Source organism: Protomyctophum parallelum (genome assembly GCF_964188405.1).
Source record: "Protomyctophum parallelum genome assembly, chromosome: 13".
Taxonomy (NCBI): Eukaryota; Metazoa; Chordata; class Actinopteri; order Myctophiformes; family Myctophidae; genus Protomyctophum; species Protomyctophum parallelum.
This window is the reverse complement of record NC_139708.1, coordinates 21,704,112-21,725,852: the sequence shown is the minus strand read 5'-3', so window position 1 is coordinate 21,725,852 and position 21,741 is coordinate 21,704,112. Positions and strand designations below refer to the sequence as shown.

Here is a 21,741-nt window from a genome sequence, read left to right as displayed (position 1 = left end):
TGTATCCTGGCCAAATGAGCTCTTATGTAATCTTCAAATATCATGCAGTAAACAACATGTATCCCCTCCCTGTTCAGCGGAACCACTTTCAAGTGTCCAAGATCACAAGCCGCCGTTTCCCCTGACAGGAGAACACTGAACCAGTAGTTCAAACAGCAGAAGAGACAACATGAACACACACATCCACAATTCAAGTCCTTTGTTCTTTTGTTCTAGTTCCTGAAGTTGAATAGGTTCTTACAAGTCTCAATGTAGGTCAGGTCACTAACTCAACATGTAGTCATGTTTATGTAAATGTTAGCAACTAAAGTACACTCCGTGTATTATTATCCAGTGCAATCCTGTATCTACTGTGTGCTCAACAAAAGAAGCATTACTGTCTTGACAGCAAAACATTGCTATTTGCAGATTCAGATCGGGAAGATAAACCGTATTAATGAGCTTCCAATATGAATGAATGCCTGCCTCTAATCTGATCATTCTCGCTCTGCTCAGCTTCATTCTCAGTAAATATGCCTCTCAGCCTGCCTTCTGCCACGAGACAAGTCAAGCAACACTCATTTGCAATATCCTGTATTTCATCACCCGCGGCGGCCAAGTTATCAACTATGACTGAATAGACTTCACAGCCCTGATGGTATGATGAAGAACGCTATAGCTACATCCTGTGAATGACGTCCATCTGTGCCTGTCTTAGAATACTCACACGATACTGTGATGATGTCAGCATCATGGGCTGCATCATGATGTCAGTATATCCATATATGGAGCTATATGGGTGGCATTATGGCATATATAGGGTATATATCTAAGGGTGGCAGCGGGGGCAGTGTCTTGAGTGTACAGGGTTTGATGAGGTCAGATAAGGTCAGATCAACATATGGAATTAATTCTGTATTGGCCATAATATGGAGCGAGTTGCTGGCCGGCTCCATATATATGCAGATCTACAGTAGGTGATGATACAGACTTCTCCATGTATGGTTATCCAGGTGTAGCCGGCTGGAATTGAGCCTTTGGGGCCACCGTAGACTGGCTGCCCTGCCACGTCCTTGTCAATCAGTGTTGACTATTTAAAGGCCCTGCAGTCTTAACAAACACAGGTTTCTTGGTGTTGGCAGCCTGTGGGTCCTGAGATCATGTCTTAATTGTGTTTGCGAATGCAATGAGCACTAACTATGAGACCCTGCAGATCATGTCTGTCTGTCTGTGTGTCTGTCTGTCCCGCTGTGACACCACCCGCCCGCCACCAGAGGGCGCAGCTGTAGCACACACACACACACACACACACAGTAGAAAACTTAAAAAAAATACTAACTAAAAAGAAAAAAAAGTACGTAATTTATTCTAATTGTTATTGCAATTTACGAGCTGCGTTCGCTTCCCGCGTTTGCGCGTCTTACTTGTTTATCTGTCCCTGCCTTGGTGAGTAACATGATGGATAGATGTTATTTAGATTGTACTAAATAAGTGTTTTCTAAATAAGTATTTTAATTATTTTTTACTATACTACCTGTTTTGTTTGTTTAGACTGATTTTAGTGTTTGGTTTTATTTAATTGAGCCATTTCCTCTTGTTGTTTTCCTGCATGCTGTGTGGTTCAGTGCGTGTGTTTAGTTTTGTTCTTAGTTTTTTTAAGATATTATTCGCATTTTACTGCATTATATATATGAAATTGGACATTGGTCTAATAAATATTTGTTATTCCATACTGTTCTTAAAAGTTAATACATTCCTGCGTTTTGGAACTTTGTCTCAAGTCCTAACTTGCATTTGTTGGGGAACCCAGTTTACTGGTCTATTCATGTAATTCCTTGAACTAATTCCTTGAACTATCTCAAGGTGGTGTAGTCATAACTATAAAAGTAAATCCTTTGCTACACTTGGTTACACAGGGTTAGATGAGGTCAGTGTCTTTGACCAAAACATGCACAAGATCCATGATGTCACGTGATGTCACGAGGCATGACCATATAGCATGGGCTGGATGATGGACAGACGGACCTGTGGTCTCAACTTAGCCTTGTGAATTTTGTACAAATAGTTTTTCAAAATATTTTAAGTTGTTTTGACATTTTCAGCTATAATAACATGGCCAAAGATATAGGTATACTGATGATAATCATAATGATTTTAATAAATCAAAGTACTACAACTAGCAAACAAATTTCTTGTTTCTTCAAATGGTTTAGTTAGTATACATTTAAATGTATGCATTTCCTGTAGATGAATATGTCATGAAAATATCACAATGTATGCATTCCTCAGTGCTAATTTAACTCTGAAATGAAATGATAAATGAACAATGAGAATGTTACTGGCTAGCTGTCAGCCTGTGAGACATGGCTCCAGTTTACTCAGCATGCATGCAGAGCACTGTGACAAGGTCAATAAACCCCATGGTGGACAACACCAGCACATAGGAACAAGACCAGCTGACACTGCAAGCAGAGAAATGCATACTCACGGTTGAAGACAAAAACATGTGTGACACGTGCTGCATCCAACACACAGACATTAAAGCTTTGTATTATTTTGCTATTGGTTTAAAAAAAAAAATTGCATCATCTACTTGGCATTTAACCCATTTTGGGGGCGGGAACCCCCCAACACCTTTTGGTGTTATGTTATGCTTTAGCTATTGAAAAATAGCAGATCTACAAGCTCATAGTGCGCGCTACGAGCTTGTAGGTCTATTTTTTTTTAAATGACATAGAAACAGCTTTTTCTGAAAACATTTTCTAATGGGTTAAACACACCTCTGCTGAATGTGCCTGTGGCGTGTATCGATACACATAACTGATGTGTAACTAACACTATATAACATGTGCAGTGAGCATACATGCATGACGCATTGACACAGTTACCAGAGTGGTCGCTTTAATATCAAAGAGACTGGGAAAAGAAAGAAGCAAATGCTGCCAATTAAGAGCTTCTCCTCCTCTGCTGCAGCCCTGCAATCCCGCCACCCCCCCCCTGCCCCTCCTCCAGACCCTTTTTAGGGTAGGCTAATCCTGCCATGGCTATACTCCTGAGAGAGAGGGGCTGCTGGGATCACCGAGTCCTATTTTGCCTCCTAGGCAAAGGGGGCTGAGATTGCCATGCAATGGGTTTTCTTTGCTTCTCAATGGGGTTTAATTCATGTGTATTCAAAGTACAGACGAAACTGTGTTCAACAGCCAATCTGCCTTGCGTCATCATAGCTGCTTTGCCCCCCCCCCCCCCCCCCCCGGTCCGTATCCCCCTCTGGGCTGATATGCAGCGATTCCCAACCTGTGGGCCAGGACCCACTGGTGGGCCGTGAGGATTCAATATTAGTGTTTTACTCAAATTCGTAAAACACTATTTTAATGAAAAGATATTATGTACAAAATGTTTCTCGACCATCTGACCACCTAACACAGCATGAGGGTTGCACAGGAAAAGAGGTGACTGTGTTGAGATCTGGCACTGGGAAGGACCCTAGGTGGGATCGCTGCAGGGGCCCATTCTGGACGGGAACCCCTTTTGGTGTTTTAGCTATTTAAAAATGGCCAGAGCAGTGGAACACTGAGACAGGAATGAGGACTGTTGTCTTGTTTCCCTGCAGCGATGTATAGTTGGCTACAGGATGGAATGTCAGTTTGTGACAATAGGTAAATGTGATGACTGCCAAAAGTGCTGAGCAATAGATGCTTTTTTTCTCCTGTTTCCTGCAGGCACTGTATATAACTGTACACTCGTATACAGTATAATGCGTGGGTGCGTGTGTGCGTGTGCATGTATAATGCGCACACACACACACACACACACACACAGTAAGGCACAGTAAAACACATATCCTGTCAGTGTCAACTTGCGTTACCTGCCAAACTCACCTCGTACAGCATTAGCTTGCATAACAACAAAAGGCAGATACAAATAAAAAAACATGTTCCAGGGGGCGCCCGCTGGCCTAGTGATTCAGGCGCATGCCACATATAGGCTCTGGTCTGACAGCGTGTCACTTGTTCGAGTCCCGTTCATGACGACCTTTGCTGCATGTCTCTCCCTAGCTCTGTTCCATAGCCTTCCTGCTTCGATTCTGCAAATTTCTGCCCTGCAGTAAGGCTATGCGACTTACCGGTTTAAATCTCAAATCGAAATCAGACCAGCCTCTCCTCTTTAGTGGAAATCTCACGAACGTTTGACCTACTCACCAATACAAACACGGGTTGTGTCAATAGAAAGCCTACTTTCCTTAGTGGAAGCACTCTGAGCCCCCCACCACACGTATAAACGTTAGGCCTACTTTTTGGCCAGAAAGGGATTTTTTTCCACCGGAGGAAAAATATTCTCTATGAGGCAGTTCTCTGGGCAATATCAGTAGAGGGCGCAGCGGAGTAACTACATTTTTTTTTTTTTCGGTGGAAACAAAATCCCCTTTTGGCCAAAAAGTACAGTTTATACGTGTGGTGGGGGGCTCAGAGTGCGTCCACTAAGGAAAGTAGGCTTTCTATTGACACAACCCGTGTTTGTATTGGTGAGTAGGTCAAACGTTTGTGAGATTTCCACTAAAGAGGAGAGGCTGGTCTGATAATAGGTCCTCACTAATAACAAGTAAGACGCGCAAACGCGGGAAGCGAACGCAGCTGTGTGTGTGTGTGTGTGTGTGTGTGTGTGTGTGTGTGTGTGTGTGTGTGTGTGTGTGTGTGTGTGTGTGTGTGTGTGTGTGTGTGTGTGTGTGTGCTACAGCTGCGCCCTCTGGTGGCGGGCGGGTGGTGTCACAGCGGGACAGACACACACACAGACAGACAGACATGAGCTGCAGGGTCTCATAGTTAGTGCTCACTAAAATCTACTCAGTCTTTGTCTCATAGGAGGGCTGTGGGCAGTTCAGAAACCGTCTTCCAGTGACATCATCGATGGGGAATCCAAGCTAATAGAAACTGCAGGCTTTCTAGTCCTGAAAAGTTGCAATGCGAAAATGGAAGCCATCGTTCTCACAATAATGAAAATCGAAACATTTTTAAGTAACCTTGTTTAAAAAAAAATCTGCCTAATGATGATGTCACTGGAAGACGGTTTCTAAACTGCCCACAGCCCTCCTATGAGACACAGGCTGAGTAGAAAAAAATCGTGCCATTTTATCATGATTATTAGTGAGGACCTATTATATGAAGATAGGTTGAAAAGTGGTGAAGTGGTCCTTTAAATGTTGTCGTTAAGCCATTATGGTAGTATGTACCCATACACATGGTAGAGTATTAACTATACTAGGACATCTGGAGGTGGTCTCTCTACTCTTCCACTGAGAAATATAAACCCTGGTGCTGGGTAGAATGGTCGCCCCAATTCCCAATTCTCAATTCCCACAAATCCAGCTACCTCGGAACTGTCACCCCAAAACACGCCTAACACCTAACTATTTCCTAACTTAATGTCGCACTTGCCCTATAGCCTCAGCAACCTTACAGGCGTATGCAAAGGTGAAACTTAAGTAACTTAGATTGCATTTTATGTAGACATATAGGCTTGTATACGTATAGTTTAATTATATAGATAATATTCCACTGTTAGGTTCTTAGCTTACTATGATTCATGATGTATTACCATGTTTTTGTTCTTGCTTACTGTAAATCGCTGTGGAGCATCTGCCAAATGCCTAAATTGTAAATTGTAAATGTTAGGGGCTGTAGTCTGGATCCTCAACAAGAGGGGAGAACGTTACGCACTGGCGCAGCGAGTGGGGGATCTGCTCGTAATTCCGACGGCGCAATGGGCGCATTAATAATAATAATATCTGGGACTTGCCAAATCAATATATCACCCATGCTAGTAAATAGCGGGAAGTATGTTTACCATATTAATCGGTATAACAGGTAGGCTACTGTAGCACCGGTAGCCTACATTTGGATGTACCAGTGTACATTATACAGTACAAAGAATCATCAAAATCTTATCTTCTGCAATTCTCAACTATATCTTGAGAGCTGTTTTGGTATCGAGAACTAATGTACTTGCTTCTTAAAACTGCTTATGTATCGTTCTCTCTCATCACTCTGATTGTGCCAAGGGACACAGCCTGTCCTTTCCTTACACCATAAATAAATCAGGTTTACAGTATAATTGACAACTTCTGACAGTATGTGTCTCCTATGGTTACAACATGGATAATAGCCAGCTAACGCTTTATGAAGGCAGCACTATGATGTACTTTGCTTGTGTAGAGGACACAAGGAGAATCTCAAAAGCACCTCCTTACAAATACAAGTACAGTAGCCTATAATGCAATTTGATCGGTATAGTTTCTGCTATCTGCGTGCTGGTTGTGGTGGGCTGGTCTGTTCCAAATTCGCGCGAAAATAGATTGTTTCTGATTGTGGCATGGTGTTAGGTGTGGACATAAGGTGAATTGTGGCATGGTGTTAGGTATGGACATAAGATGAATTGTGGCATGGTGTTAGGTATGGATATAAGATGAATTTTGGCATGCTGTTAGGTATCATAAGGTGAATTTTGGCATGCTGTTAGGTATCATAAGGTGAATTTTGCATGGTGTTAGGTATCATAAGGTGAATTTTGCATGGTGTTAGGTATCATAAGGTGAATTTTGCATGGTGTTAGGTATCATAAGGTGAATTTTGCATGGTGTTAGGTATCATAAGGTGAATTTTGCATGGTGTTAGGTATCATAAGGTGAATTTTGCATGGTGTTAGGTATCATAAGGTGAATTTTGCATGGTGTTAGGTATCATAAGGTGAATTTTGCATGCTGTTAGGTATCATAAGGTGAATTTTGCATGCTGTTAGGTATCATAAGGTGAATTTTGCATGGTGTTAGGTATCATAAGGTGAATTTTGCATGCTGTTAGGTATCATAAGGTGAATTTTGCATGCTGTTAGGTATCATAAGGTGAATTTTGCATGGTGTTAGGATATACGGAGTTATCTCATCTGTGTCTGTGTGGGTACCTGATGGCAGCCCATATATGGAGATATCAGTGTCTGTGTCTATGTGTTCTCTGTATGCCCATATATGGAGATTCCATCTTATAGTTTCCCCTAAGAAATCAGTTTGTTGATTTGGGGTTGCGTTGGCTACCTAGCGTTACCGATCAGTGAGCTTAGGAGGCCAGTGTGACATCACGGGACTCCTTATTTGGGCAAGGCTTGTCATAGTGACATCACAGTGATGATGTCACAGCGCCTGGTAGAAAAGTAGACCTCCTGCCTACGTGACATCGCCTCCTGCTGGGCTCTTCACCACCTGCCAGAAGAATCCTATACAACCTTCACAATATCTTAACTTAACGTTGGATTTGTAGCGTCATCGAACATATTCACCGGAAGAGTCAACGATAGTGATCACCGGGTTGGGTTCTCTCTCTCTCATGAAGGAAGTTATTTAGTTTGTACACTTTTATTCTGAGTGTGTAGAGATGGCTTCTGTCTGCATTCTCCTTACTGAAGAGGACTTACGTTGCGCTATCTGTCTGTGTGTGTTCACCGATCCAATCAGAACTCCATGTGGACACAACTACTGCAGAACCTGTATCACACGCTACTGGGACACCAACCACGTGTGCAGGTGTCCGCTGTGTGCAAAGGTCTTCGACGAGAGGCCAGAAGTATCCGTCGATATCTTCGTTTCTGACATGGTTCATCGATTCAGGAGTCACAAGTGGAAAGAAGAATATGAATCAAAGTCAGAGGCTGAAATCCAGCAGATGATCCGGGAGAGACGAGTGAAGATCCAGGAGGTCAAACGCTTGGAAGTGCTCAGCAAGAAAGATGCAGACGCAGTCCTAGCAGACAGTGTGCAGGTCTTCACTGCTCTGATTAGCTGTATTCAGAGAAGCCAGGCTGACCTCATTGATGCGATTGAAGATAAGAAGAAAACAACAGAGAAACAGGCTGAAGGCTTCATCGAAGATCTGCAAAAGGAAATTACTCAGTTAGAGGAGAGAATCTCTGAGCTGAAGCAGAACACACACACTGAAGACCACCTCCAGAACGTCACATCCATCAACACCCCTCCACCCACCAAGGACTGGACAACGGTCAATGTCCTTCAGTCTTCATATGTGAGGACTGTGAGGACAGCTGTGGCTCAGCTGGAGGAGGCACTCAGTGAAGAGATAGGTGAGAAGATGGGTGATGCTGAGCTGAGGAGGATCCAGAAATATGCAGTGGATGTCACTCTGGACCCTGATACAGCACATCCCAACCTCATCCTGTCTGAGGATGGAAAACAAGTGAGTCATGATGAAGACATAGAGAAGAATGTCCCAGACAACACAGATAGATTCTTTCCATGTATTAATGTCTTAGGAAAACAAAGCTTCTCCTCAGGAAGGTTTTACTATGAGGTTCAGGTTAAAGGGAAGACTGGCTGGGATCTAGGAGTGGCCAGAGAGTCCATCAACAGGAAGGGACAAATCACAGTGACCCCCAACAATGGTTACAGGACTATAGGGTTGAGGAATGGAAAGTACAAGGCTCATTGTGGCCGTGCTGTCCTCCTCCCTGTAAGAGAGAAGGTCCAGAAAGTGGGAGTGTTTGTGGATTATGAGGAGGGTCTGGTCTCCTTTTATGACGTGGATACCAGAGTTAATCTCTACTCTTTCACTGGCTGCTCCTTCACTGAGAAACTCTTTCCACTCTTCAGTCCATGTCGTAATGAGGGTGATATGAACTCTGCTCCTCTGATTATCTCTCCTGTCAACATGGGCGCTGCTCTCGGTGAGCACGGAGGGAACGTGTCCCTCTAACTTCAAAAAGAAGAAAAACATGAAGTTGTCCCTGCAGTAAATTATTCATGAATAAATGCACGTCCAATATTAAAATCCGCTTAACTGTTTCTGTCGCCACACGTCCTAGGGGTCCCAATCGACGCGTCCATACGACGTCTGTACACGTCCTAGCGCATCCTCAATCATACCGGATGTCAGTTCGCCTTTCGGCTACCGTATGCTACGCTCTGAGCCCATGTTAGCTTACCGTTGACTTAGCTGTTAGCGCGGCAGAAAGAATGACTCGTCTTTCCTAATCCAGGGCGCTCTCCGTGGTTTTGAACTGATCGATATACTAGCGCTTCATTTCTGCTCCTCATCCGTCTCCCCCGCAAAATATGAACGCTTTTTGGATTATATATCGTATAAATTAAAACGATAGCAATGTAAGCTAGCAATGTAAAGCACACTTATTTAGCGGATTGTTTCCGGGTCGTGGGTTTCAGAGTAAAAGCGGCCATGTCTTTCCGGCACCCCAGAGCTCCTATTTTGAAGGAATCCCGGCACCGATTGTGTTAGTGGAAGGGGGAAACGGATGATTTTCAAGATGGCGTCCATGATGGCTGCCGGGAGCTACTAAATGGCATGCATATTGGGATGTATTGTGTAAAAATGATTCACTTGGTAACTAGTTTTTGAATTGTGGCATGGTGTTATAGGTATCATAAGGTGAATTGTGGCATGGTGTTATAGGTATCATAAGGTGAATTGTGGCATGGTGTTATAGGTATCATAAGGTGAATTGTGGCATGGTGTTATAGGTAGCATAAGGTGAATTGTGGCATGGTGTTGGGTAGCATAAGGTGAATTGTGCCATGGGTTGAATTGATGCCAATGCAACACTGCAGCCTTTAGTTTATAGCAGAAAAACCCTATTCTATGGTCTTTCATTGAAGGACAGCAAATGCTGCTTCTGCATTATTTACAGAGTTTGACTCAATATAGAGGCAGCTGCCGACCACTGGTTCAATGGAATTGCAATTTGAGTTTTACTGGTCCAGCAGGTAGTCCACCTGGACTATTGACCGTGTGGGTCAGTGAAACTCGTTCTGTGCTCAAAGAAACAGAACAACCAAACAATAGTGCTTCCATTTCTGTTGAGCAGGGGTCATTTCATTTACAATATACCTGTACATTTTTCAGAAGCACAAATGACAAATTAGTTATCGATTGCTTGAAATTTTTAACAGCTGAACATTTGTTGGAAACACTTCCCGGGGAACAACATTGAGGCTCCAGCAGCACAAAGACCGTTGATTAGAAATTGTCTATTTCTGAAATCGTTGACAACTGAAATTCAGAAAACCTGTTTGGATACATCATCATGTCATGACATTATTTTGTTGTAATCAAAGAAATGTATACAATTTCTAGTCTATTTCTTTAGTCACAAGCAAAACTCAATAACAAAGTCTAATGTATCTATGAAAGTAGAGCCTGAGTGACAACCAACCCAGAGTGCACAAAAGGAACCAAATGGACCATTATGGGTGTATAACTCTGAGTTAAATGAACACTCAGGATTTCACTGTGTGGACCGAGTCTTTTTAAAGCAGTTGTTCCCAAACCTTTTAGCTCAGGAACCAAAAAAGAAATAAAACGTTTGCCTGGGGGGGACCCAAGCTAGTGAAAATATAGCAAATCTACATGCTTACAACGCGTTGCTTCGCAGAGTTTGCGCCGCGTTGAGAGCTTGTATATCGGCTATTTTAACTATACTTCTTAAACATTTGTTTTCTAATTTATAGAATTTCTTTGATTTTTCTTACTGAAAACATGGAATATTGTTTGAAAATGTAAAAAAATTAAAAATAAATAAAAACAACCAAAAATATAGGAACCCATAAAAATGTGTCCGCAACCCACAAATGGGTCCTGACCCAGTGTTGGGAAACCAGTGCTTTAAAGGGCGTGAGGCTGCCCACCCAGACCCTTCTCTGCAGATTTTTAGTGCCAGTCTGCTAGCCGCCGACCCGCTGTTCACTTTGTGCCCTGATCCACTCCTCCTCACACTGTTCACGGAGCTGTGAAGCACTTCAAAGCTACAAACACAAAGGCCTTATCCCTTATCCCTAGGGCCGCCCTAGTGTAGTGGTTACAGCATATGCCTTTCATGCGGAAGGTTGTGGGTTCGAACCCTGCCTGGGGGTCAACGTTACGTCAGCAAGGGCATGCGGTCGCAACGGGTTCCTATAACGGCAAAAGTCTAATGGGTTCAGATCTGAGCCAAGTCTCCTGGGGAGGAACGTCTGAAGTCTGTCCTGGACGGGGTATCCGGACGCAAAAATCTCATCCTTATCTCTAAACTTCTTCCCTTTTCTGCTTTTCTGCCTTTATTGATAGTATCAAGTGAAGATAGACAGGAAAGAGGGAGAGAGAGAAGCAAATGAAGGCATGCAGCAAAGGTGATCTGACTCGAATGGGACTCGAACACACGACACGCTAGCTGTCAGGCCAAATGTGGCATGCGCCTGGACCCCCCCCCCCCCCTTTTTTAACTATTAAACTACTAAATTGTTCAACAAGCCGATCTACATCGACACGTTGCGACTTGTGAGCTTGTAGATTGGATATTTGAACTATAAACAAAAAGGCAAAGTAGTTTGCATAGCATGCACTGGCGTAAATACAGTACGTCCCTTTGTGCCTGTACACTCTGTCAGTGGCACATCACTGGCTGGCCACGAGCTGCTGTTTTGTACCACATTGCTGTCAACTACTGTATGTGAAAGCACGGTAATGTTCCCTCTGTCTCTCTCTATCCAGTGGTACAAGTGTGAGATCCACTGTCAGCTAGCTGGTCTACAAGTAGAGTAACAGTATGCAGCAAATTATATGCTTCAAAAACAACAAATCCAGCCTGGCTGGGAGAGATATCTTGACATCTCACACAGACAGCTCGGTGTCAAAGACAAAAAGCTGCATGTTGCTCCTGTATCTACACTCTACACTACAAAATGTAGACATATATTCTTTTGTGTTAAAATGTATATATATAATTCAAAAGTCTCTGTTTTTATACTTGGTTATTATTAATAGGCAGGCCATTAGCCTATTGTTTCACCATGATATTGAGTCATTTTCTTTATAAATGTGTGTGCATTCTCATGACAACTATGATCCTCTCTCTGGTTAAACTCAAAAGTCACATGAAAGGCCAAGTCTCACCCCCCTCAAACAGACTCAAAGAAATAGGCAGATGACAACGCCATAAGCCCTGTAATATTATATGCAGTGTACATCAGAGGATGCTATATGTATATGTGATGTGGTCATATACATAAAGAACCTAAGCGGTTCAGTTAGCTATATCTATCGCAGCATTTTATCAAGCAGTATTGATGTTTCAATATCTGTGCACGTGATATGTGCGCATGTGACTGCACGTGTAGGCTATACTGTACTGTATGCGTCTGTGCATATATGTGCTGAGTGTGTGTGTGTGTGTGTGTGTGTGCACGGGACCATGGGTACATGCGTGTATGTTTTATGAGTGTGTGTGCGGTGCGCGTGCGCATGCAAGCCATGCGTGTATACTGTACGCATGATGTGCTTCAATAAACATTGCATTTTGAACTAGTAAATTTACAAATATATGCAAGACAGAAAACTAACATGATAATGTGATAGGCAATTAATGCACATTGTGTACCGGTAACCAACCTAACTAAACCATGGGAAGACATAGCTATGACCCCATTGTTCAGGTTATTGTTATCTATATCTATGGTGGATGTATAACTTTTAATTGTGAAGGTTATATATGGTTAATTAGAATCAATTTAGCACATTTAAAAATATGCTTTGAAATGTTATAGCATCAAGGCCAACACATGACATGTAGCCTATGTAAGTGCATTGCAAAAACACTGGAGCCACACAGTCCAGCACAAAAGACAAAATGGTCATGGACACACAAAAACAATTATACATTTTAACACAAAAGAATATGTCTACATTTTAACAATTTAAAATACAATGGAATCTTCCTTAGCTATTGTGGTCCAGCCACATTTTTTTAATAAACGAAAAAACTGGAGGGCTTACCTTTGAAATTATGATACACAAGGTTTGCAAGTGTCAATCCATTAAGGAGCCACTACTATACTACCATCTTAACTGGGGAGAAAACGTCACAAAGGTGATAGCCTATCATTTATTCTAGTTTTTTGTTTTTTTTTTCGCTCTAGTTTTTGGAAACTACTACTGCACTTAAACAAAACAAAAGCCGAGGCACAGACTGGATACCTGGGAGAGACGGCGGCACCTTCAATTCCTGCGGTGGCGGCTGTGTGTTGTAGAGGTGATGCTTGCCTGTGTGTGTCGGTGCTGCTACACTACACTACAGTGTGTTGTCCTCCTATTGTCTCCGCACTCCGCTGCTAGAGGCAGCGAGCGAGGCTGCAACAAGACACACCCACCGAGTATGTCGCGGCCAGTCAGAACGCACACACGGAGCCCCGTCTAGATTTCGTCGCACGACGGCGTCGCGCGTTGAAAACAGCAGCAGCGTATAAACTCACAGCGCGTTCCATGCGCGACGCGTTGTGAGCTTGTAGGTCGGCTATTTATTTAGACGCGCGACACCACCGAGAGACGGAGCATAGATGAAGGCTTCGACGAAAAGGCAGCATCCTGCTCCCTCCTATGTATGTGTTCCTTTGGTCTGGTCTCTCTCTCTGCACACAATTCACTCCCGAGTCCCTCCCATCCCTCCCCATCCCAATCCCATCCATGATCAATCCTGCGCGCTCAATGATAAACACAAAGCAAAAGATGATGCTGGAGGAAACGCGCAGCTGTTTCACTGTGTTTTAATCAAACAGCGTGTAATGTAATGTTGTAGATTTATGGCATGCTGCAGGCACTCTGCCAGGCAGGTGTGAATTAACCTCGCGTCACCAGGCTTTCCAAGGTGTGAATTGAGGTGTGAAAGTGCAATGTTGATTGGGTCACAAAAAGGTATATTTTCCCTCTCCCTCATATGATTAAAATTGGAATGACAGTCCAAAAAAGATCTGTTTTAGTCAGGTAGGCCTACTGTAAGTAAATTAACATTGCTGGTGTGAGTTTAAGAATAGAGAAACAGAACAGAATGTGCGCTATCAAGTAAATTATATAATAAATAATATTCTTGATATTATATATTGCTATATGTGATGATATAGGCTAAAGTAGACCTTTAAGAGCATTAACCATTAGGTTGTGCGGCCTATCAAGGTCACAAACAGGCAGGGACTTCTATATAGTGTCTGAAAAAGTAGAGAGTCGTCAGAGCTGAGAGCTCTCCAGGACCAGGACAGACATCTGAGTGCTGACCTGCGCTTCGAGGGGCGGCTGCCTGCTGGGCGCCCCTAATGGACTGATATGGAGCGAATCTCGATAGATTATATCGTATCTGCTTTTCTTCATGTACATTCTTGTTGACCAACTAAGAGAGGCATTCTTATAATCTTGGGTTATTTATTTATTCCACGTATAAATGTTTAAAATGTGTCAATATGAGAATAAAATTACATAAAACATATATTTTATGCCTATCTCTGATTATCCAAAGAGCTTCTCCATATGGGAACATGCATGTGCCACACAGTATGTTGAGATGCAGAGGTTGTTAGTGATTTTGATCACTGGATCATTCTGAAAGTGTCCTGATGTTTATTTATATTCTACACATTCTCACACTCAAGTCCTATATAGTGGGGCAACATCTGACCATGGGTCACTTGTCTGACTGTAGTGACACAACATGATTTCCCATGGGCCATTGCGACATTTTAGCTTGCTCACCACCACAGAGGTTGTGGGTTCGAATCCACCATGGCAGGAGGGAAGTCGGGCCTCGCAGGGTGATAATTGTCATTGCGTGTAATCCTACAGGCTGGGGCGGCACCTGTCAGCAGGGAGTGTTGGAGAAAACAAACTTGCTTCTGATTGGTCCGCTTCTGTGACGCACGTGGAAGCTTGGCAAGCTTCCGCTCATGCTTCCGTTATGCTTTGCAAGGAACCTCGGGAAAGCTTGCCGCCATGTTGCCTGCAAGAGAGACATGCCCCAGAGCCAAAGGAGGCGTCTACCTTTTTATGTCTATATGGTCCTGCCCACACTGGAATATGGACGTGCCATTCTCACTCCAGTCCCAACAGGTAAATTGGAGTCCACTATAGAAACACTTTAACAAGGCAGGCATGACGGGCCCAGGCCGTAGCGTAACGGTCTGGGCACCGGACTGGTAATCCAGTCGCAGTGTGCCGCGGGTTCGACTCCCGGACCCGACACGGCCTTTACTGCATGTCATCCCCCCATCTCTCTCCCGTTTCCTGTCAGCCTACTGTCTGTCCCTTCAAAAAAATCAATAAAAGGCGTAAGCCGCAAAAAATATCTTAAAAAAAAAAAAAAAAAAAAGGCAGGCATGACGTCAGAAGCAGACCTGAACAGATGTGAGGCAGGCACTCCATTAGGTGAGCGAATGGCTGTGCCAATGTGCCATGCAGGCTGTGCAAAGTCCACTTCTGCCAACTCAGCGGCATTCAAGTTGCACACCGATCTATAGGCAGAGAATTGTAAATCATCATGCCACATGCGACAGGCAAATGTCTGATGCATGGTCAAATCTGTCCCGAACTATACAAGCTTGTAGATCAGCTATTCTGGGCACGCGACACCTGCACAACTATAAGTGTAAACCAAGCTTCAATACAATGTCAGTGTATGGTATTTCTTCTGATTCGTCTGATCCTGAGTCACAGGCTGCACAGGACCTGCGTCACCACAATGCATTGGTATTCTGCAGGCAAAGGAGTTTGTCACAGAGGAGACGACTTCAGGGCCAAATTCAAGGCTAGGGAAATGGACAGCAGAGGGAGAATTACATCGATTCGTCAATGCAATTACTGCAGAATTAATTCACACGTGCACATATTTGAGCCTGGGCCATCATCCATGACATCTCTGCATATAAACATAATATTATTGCAACAACCCAGAGATTTAATTATAGACTGAAACTGGCAGTTCGCCAACCCTGTCCTCTCACTACCTGGCAACAGCAGTTATTTAAAAGTGGAGTAGCTGACAACACTTGAAATGAGATTGGAGGCCATCCCTGTAGGAGACAGAGAGGGACAGATGAAGTGTGCATCTGTGTATTCCTTGGGGACAGCCTTGTTCAGGTTAGGGATTGTGTGTGTGTGTGTGTGTGTGTGTGTGTGTGTGTGTGTGTGTGTGTGTGTGTGTGTGTGTGTGTGTGTGTGTGTGTGTGTGTGTGTGTGTGTGTGTGTGTGTGTGTGTGTGTGTGTGTGTGTGTGTGTGTGTGTGTGTGTGTGTGTGTGTGTGTGTGTGTGTGTGTGTGTGTCATTTAAATCCTAATTTGTCAAAGTTTTGCATGGTAGCAATCTGGGAACCCGTTTGAAAAACAAACATTGGCTTACATATTGAGGATAAAAGTGAAGACGCCAAAAGTGATTGGTTGGAATGACATTTGTGATGATTTGATTTGCTGAGCAAACTCACTTCACATTTTTTTGGGGGGTACCTGTGGAATGCATTCCACAGCTACCCAACAGGGACAAGATTCTACGTCTGAACTGCCACGGGTGTTATGCTATTGCTAGGGATGAACAGACAGATCTGTTCACTGTCTGAGTGAGCAGTATAAGGGGTGTGTGCACTGTGGATCATGAGTGCCTCGTGGGCATGACCAACCAATGTGATGCAACCAAAGCTAGGGAAGGGAACACAAAAGTGGGACGTGTGGCAATTCTGTGACACTAAAGGCAGGTGTGCCACCAATTTTAAAGGGGTTTGAGTGAGCAGAACAGCATCCACTCAAGCAAGCAGCAATTAAATGCATAATTGTTTGATAGCAGAACATGATACAGTAAACACATACAGGACGCTCCGCTTTAAACCCCTTGTCTATAGGGCTGCATCAGATGTCAGTTTTCCTGATGGGGGTTTGAGGGTAGTTCATTAGTGAGCTGTTGATTATTACAGTGGTGTGTTTTTTTAATTTTTTATATATAACTTTGTTTATTGGTGTTTTTTTCACAGAAGCATTATTTAAATACTGAGTTTGAAAAATAATAAATGGTGGCATTAACAGCTTCTCTTAAATAAACCCCACAAGTATGACATAAAAGAGTAAACACATTGAATTTTCACCCCAAAGAAAAAGGACAACAGAAAAACAAGACAAACAAACCTTAAATACAGGATCAGTAAAAGTTGAAAAATAAAAGGCAGACAAAAACAGACAAAACAACAGTACACAACATCCTATAAACCATCATAGGTACATGATACATCCAATTTACAATTTACAGTGGTGTGTTTGACAGCATTGTCTGATCATTTCCCCTAAAGAGGAGAATAATGAGATCCCTGGGTGCTGCAGGTACGAAGACAACCTGCAGTGATGACACAATATCGCTTCATAGTGTACAACAATTACATCTTATCTAAATTATTTGACTTAAATTTCAGTAATTCTTTAGAATTCTTTGGATGGAACTGTGTTCAGGACACCGGCTGGAGCCCAGGGCCACAAAAAAAGGACAGCTATGCAGAATGTGGGAGGGCCAGGATGCCACTTTGTTGTGGCAGGCCTGGGGGACTCTATCTAAACATCTAAAAAGTTAATGTACCGTTTTCCTATATGGTTTGGTTTCCAGGTTGAACGACATTTCCTCTAAACAGCGGTGTTATCCAATCAATAGTGAACGTGTACAGTGTATACTACTGTACATATAAACCCTGCCATGTTAAAAAGGCAGTGAGTGCAATGGATCCAACTAAAATCCTTCCCAAATAGGTCTACTGCAACTGTATGTTAGAAATCGTATTTGTATTTTTTGCTGTTGTACCATTGGAGACTTGGAGTACACTTTCATAAGCCTTAAGACTTGTAAATATATTATTAACAGTGATCATCAATAATGATAATGATCCTAATGCTATAATAAAATAATTCAAATCATATAGATTTTAACACTGGGCAGTGAGTGACTATAATAAAGTGTATTTTACAGTATTAAACATATCTGCATTTTCATCAGGCCAATGGCCTTCTCAGCTGCCACAGTGTATTCTGTGTAACACTCAAACCAAAAGGGTGTTAAATACACATTTTGCTACATTTTGTCAGGGCTGAATGCTCCCCTGGAGAGAGCACAGGTGAGCAATTTTCAGTAATTACGAAGGACCTACCGGTATTTGAGGCCAACTACTCGGCACACTCAGAGAGGAAGGTGGTTGTTAAGGAGAACGAACAGACCCTTACGTAAGAGAGTGTGAGAAGACAGAACATTGAGGATTGAAAATGAATTGGAATTACAGTCAGTGCGTGATCTTTGAATTAATTTAGTTTGGTCTTTGGTACAGACACACTGGCCTGGAGACTAAGTAGAAAGTAGAAACTCTTCTACACTAGGAAATTGGATAACGGATTTGGAACAGACTTATAAGCTTGGTATTAGCTTCTGTCCATTTTTCTTACCCCAACCTTCTGGACTCCCACCTCATGGCCCAGAGTATTTAAGCAACAGCTCTTACAGAGCATGTTTGTCTGATATGTGTGAATGAGGCAACGTGTGTTCTGTCTCTGTTCTGGGGGGAGAGGGGGGCAGAGCTGCAATTAATTTTCAATGGAGTCACATGGTTTTGTCAGAACAGCTCTGCTCGATGGGCGGGAAGAGGGCAGAACAGAGCCATCAAGCAAGGCTGTTTCGTCAAAACCATGTGATTTCCATTGAAAATGAATTGCGAGCTGCTCTGCCCCCCCTCCCCCCCTCTCCCCCAGAACAGAGACAGAACACGCGTTTCGAATGTGTGACTGAGGCCTAATGTGATGCGACCCCATTTTCTGCCCTGCAATGGGAGGGGCTGGAAGGAGTGCAGCGGCTTGTGATTGGGTGAGACAGGCCATCAGTGGGGTAGGGAGCTCTCCACTGTGTTCATTGTTGGTGGGACGAGGATTTACTATTCTGTGCCTATCTGGTCGCAACTCGGACGGGGTTGTCGGCTCAAGCGAGCTTGGCAAGCTTCCGTGTGCGTCACAGAAGCTTGCCCTCCCTGTGATACAGATGCCCCAGAGCCGAAGGAGACAACTACCTTTCTATGTCTATGCCACAGAACATATTATATGTTAAATTAATAAGTAAATAATTAGGCCATTGATTGGTGTCTGAGAAACCAGAGAGAGAGGCAGTAGTCTGGTAGGAAGGAGTTGTACTGTAACTATACAGTAGAGTTAGTAGCACTGCCCCTTTAAGGGTAGTACATAAAATGGGTGCAGGTTTTGAGGCCTCATGTTTGGCCAGAAGCCTGATTTGAGTGTTTGTTGGGGAGGCATGATGAGGTGTACAGCCTAGTACTTAAGGTAAGAAAACCTCAAACAAATGTTGATGCTTTGATGATTCATATTGATTATGGGATATATTTTAATTAGTGACATGTTCTATTCAATTTATAGAGTTCGGCAGGCTCAAAAAGAGGTTTTTTTGACATGGGGTCAATGTTAGTCAATGGTTAGCCTACTTTATCATCGTTCCCTTATCCTCTGTATTTCCAGAGCCTCCATCAGTGGGAGCCTTGAGTATATTGACTGGATAGGTTTTGGTATTTTGTTGTATTTTAGTCATTTGCCACTGTTGTGTTGCGGCGCCAAATTGTATAGGCCACTGTTTGTTGTGTTACGACAGTAGCTAGAGGAAGCATGCCAGTGAGAACAGTGAGAACGGTGGCCTGTGATGCAGGTGTCTCTAAAACTATGGCAGTTAACTAACCTATTGGTTCTCTTTGCACAACTCAAATACTTGCCGACTTGTGACTTGTGGCCACGGGGGGGTACTGCGCCCGGGTGCGTTTTCGCATTTTTTATTCACTAATAAATTCATTATTAATCATTAATGTGTCAAATTGGAGTGATTGGTGCAGGCAGTGAGGAGCTACGACAGCCACAGTGACACACAGACAGACACACAGACATTGACTGAATTATAGTATGATGATGATGATGATGATGATTATAGTATGATGATGATGATGATGATTATGATATGATAATGATATGATATATGATGATGATGATTTTGTATAATTGAATGCATTTGTATTGAGGGGTAACCAGATGTATTATGTGATCTATTATAGGAGGACAACTAACCTATACCTAATCTACCACCTTTCACTGTTTTGCCATATTGTACTTGAGACTGGGTTTTACCAGATTGTTTGCTGGGCCATGAGCCATTGCACATTTGCAGACCGCGGCCATGTTTCCATCAGTTTGGAAGCACTCGTTTTCAGTAAAGCAATGTCCTGCTGCCTCTTGCATTATGTGCTAATTATAAACAGGTGGTACACAGGGCCGTTGAGTGATATCTAACGAGCACTTCCAAACTCCAGCACAAATAATCTCCTGCAATGACACAATTCAATTAAATTCAAAGGGCTTTATTGGCATGAGAAAACCTACGTTTACATTGCCAAAGCAGAAGAACAATACAACAATACAGCAATACAATCAAAACAAAAATGATGTACTTTGATGGTCAGAATCTTCAATAGATCAACTTCTATGTACCAAGATCACTCGATGCAGGTATAGTGCAGGAATATACACAATGATTAGTCTTTAGGGTGGTTATGTTCCATTTGATATCCTTCTCCTATCACAGCAACTCACAAATCTTGCTGCTGTGTTTGCACATTGTTGTACTTTGCCCAGCAGATATGGGAGTTTTTTGTCATTGGTCATGTTTTCAAAATCTCTGTGTGTGGTTGTAATCTGTGGGAAGTATGTGTCTCTGATGTCTTGGTACAATGGACAGATGGTTAGGAAGTGTAGCTCGGTTTCCACTTCATTTTGTGTGCAGTGGGTGCATAGTTCTCTCGGGCTACAGGTCTGCCTATGACGGCCTTTCTTGATCGCGAGACTGTGCTCACTGAGTCTGTACCTAGTTAAGATTTTTCTTTGTTTTGGGTCGGTCACGGTGCTCAGGTATTCGTTGTTTAATACAATTAGATAGGACTTTTCTGTTTGGATGAATGGGCTGCCATTGGAAGTTGCACCTAGGTTACCTTGCCATTAACTTATATGGTAAGATGGCCGCGGTCTGCATATGGAGAATAGTGGTGTTGAGGACATACTGTAGGCGTATACTGGGCCAGTAATTAATAGTGGATGGTTTGGATTTTGTTTGCTGTGATTCTTTAATTTCTTTATTTGCATTTGGTTTTGCACATTCGTATTGTTTTGATTGGTTTGTTTGCTGCATGTGTATGTTTAGTTTGGAGGACCCAGTAGGCCCTTCACTGGCATTTTTGGACGGCGGTAACTGCCGTCCAAAATTCAGAAAAGGTAACCGAGGGTCCCGAAAGAGGCTAACCTGAGGATGTGCCTGGCAAACAGCCCTACCATTTTGCTTCACTGCCAGTCACTTTGTTTATCAGAAATCCCACAGAACAACTGGGGGCTACTTCAATCAAGTTACTGATGTAATCACAGACAGTCCTATATTCCAGTTATCCAGTGTTCTAATCTCGACAGGACTCAGAAACAAGACTGCATAGCTTGTCTGTTACACTCTCAGTTACTCAGCCTCAATTTCCGATTCCTGATAGCAATCTGGTGTTTTCCTCCATGGTGTCGGACTGTGTTGCTTTGTACACAGGGAAAATATGCTTATGTAATTTTGCCATGTCTAATGCAGTGTTCAGATTGCTGGGCCAATGAACTTAGATGCTGGATGAGCGTTATTGTATTTGCATTGGTGGACAAAATACTCCACCCTGGTACTTGAGTCAAAGTACAGATACTCCTGTTCAAATATTACTCAACTCAGTCTAATTTGTACTTGAGTACTTGCATTAAAAAAAGCTAAAAGTAAAAATTTCCAAAACAACAAAACGTCCCGAAATCCCAGTAATTCATATACTGTCCATGACTGTGGTATTGTTCGTATGTGTGCCATGACAGTGACTGGGAAA

General features: G+C 42.9%; 1 protein-coding gene across 1 annotated transcript; it reads left to right on the top strand.

Moving 5' to 3' along the window:
* Window positions 1-7,400: 7,400 nt before the first annotated feature.
* LOC310868543 (E3 ubiquitin-protein ligase TRIM39-like) lies at window positions 7,401-8,732 on the top strand (the record flags this gene model as incomplete). The annotated part of the gene is made up of 1 exon (XM_083779003.1): window positions 7,401-8,732. The coding sequence occupies one exon, from the start codon at window positions 7,401-7,403 to the stop codon at window positions 8,730-8,732; it is 1,332 nt and encodes a 443-aa protein (XP_083635129.1).
* Window positions 8,733-21,741: the final 13,009 nt, after the last annotated feature.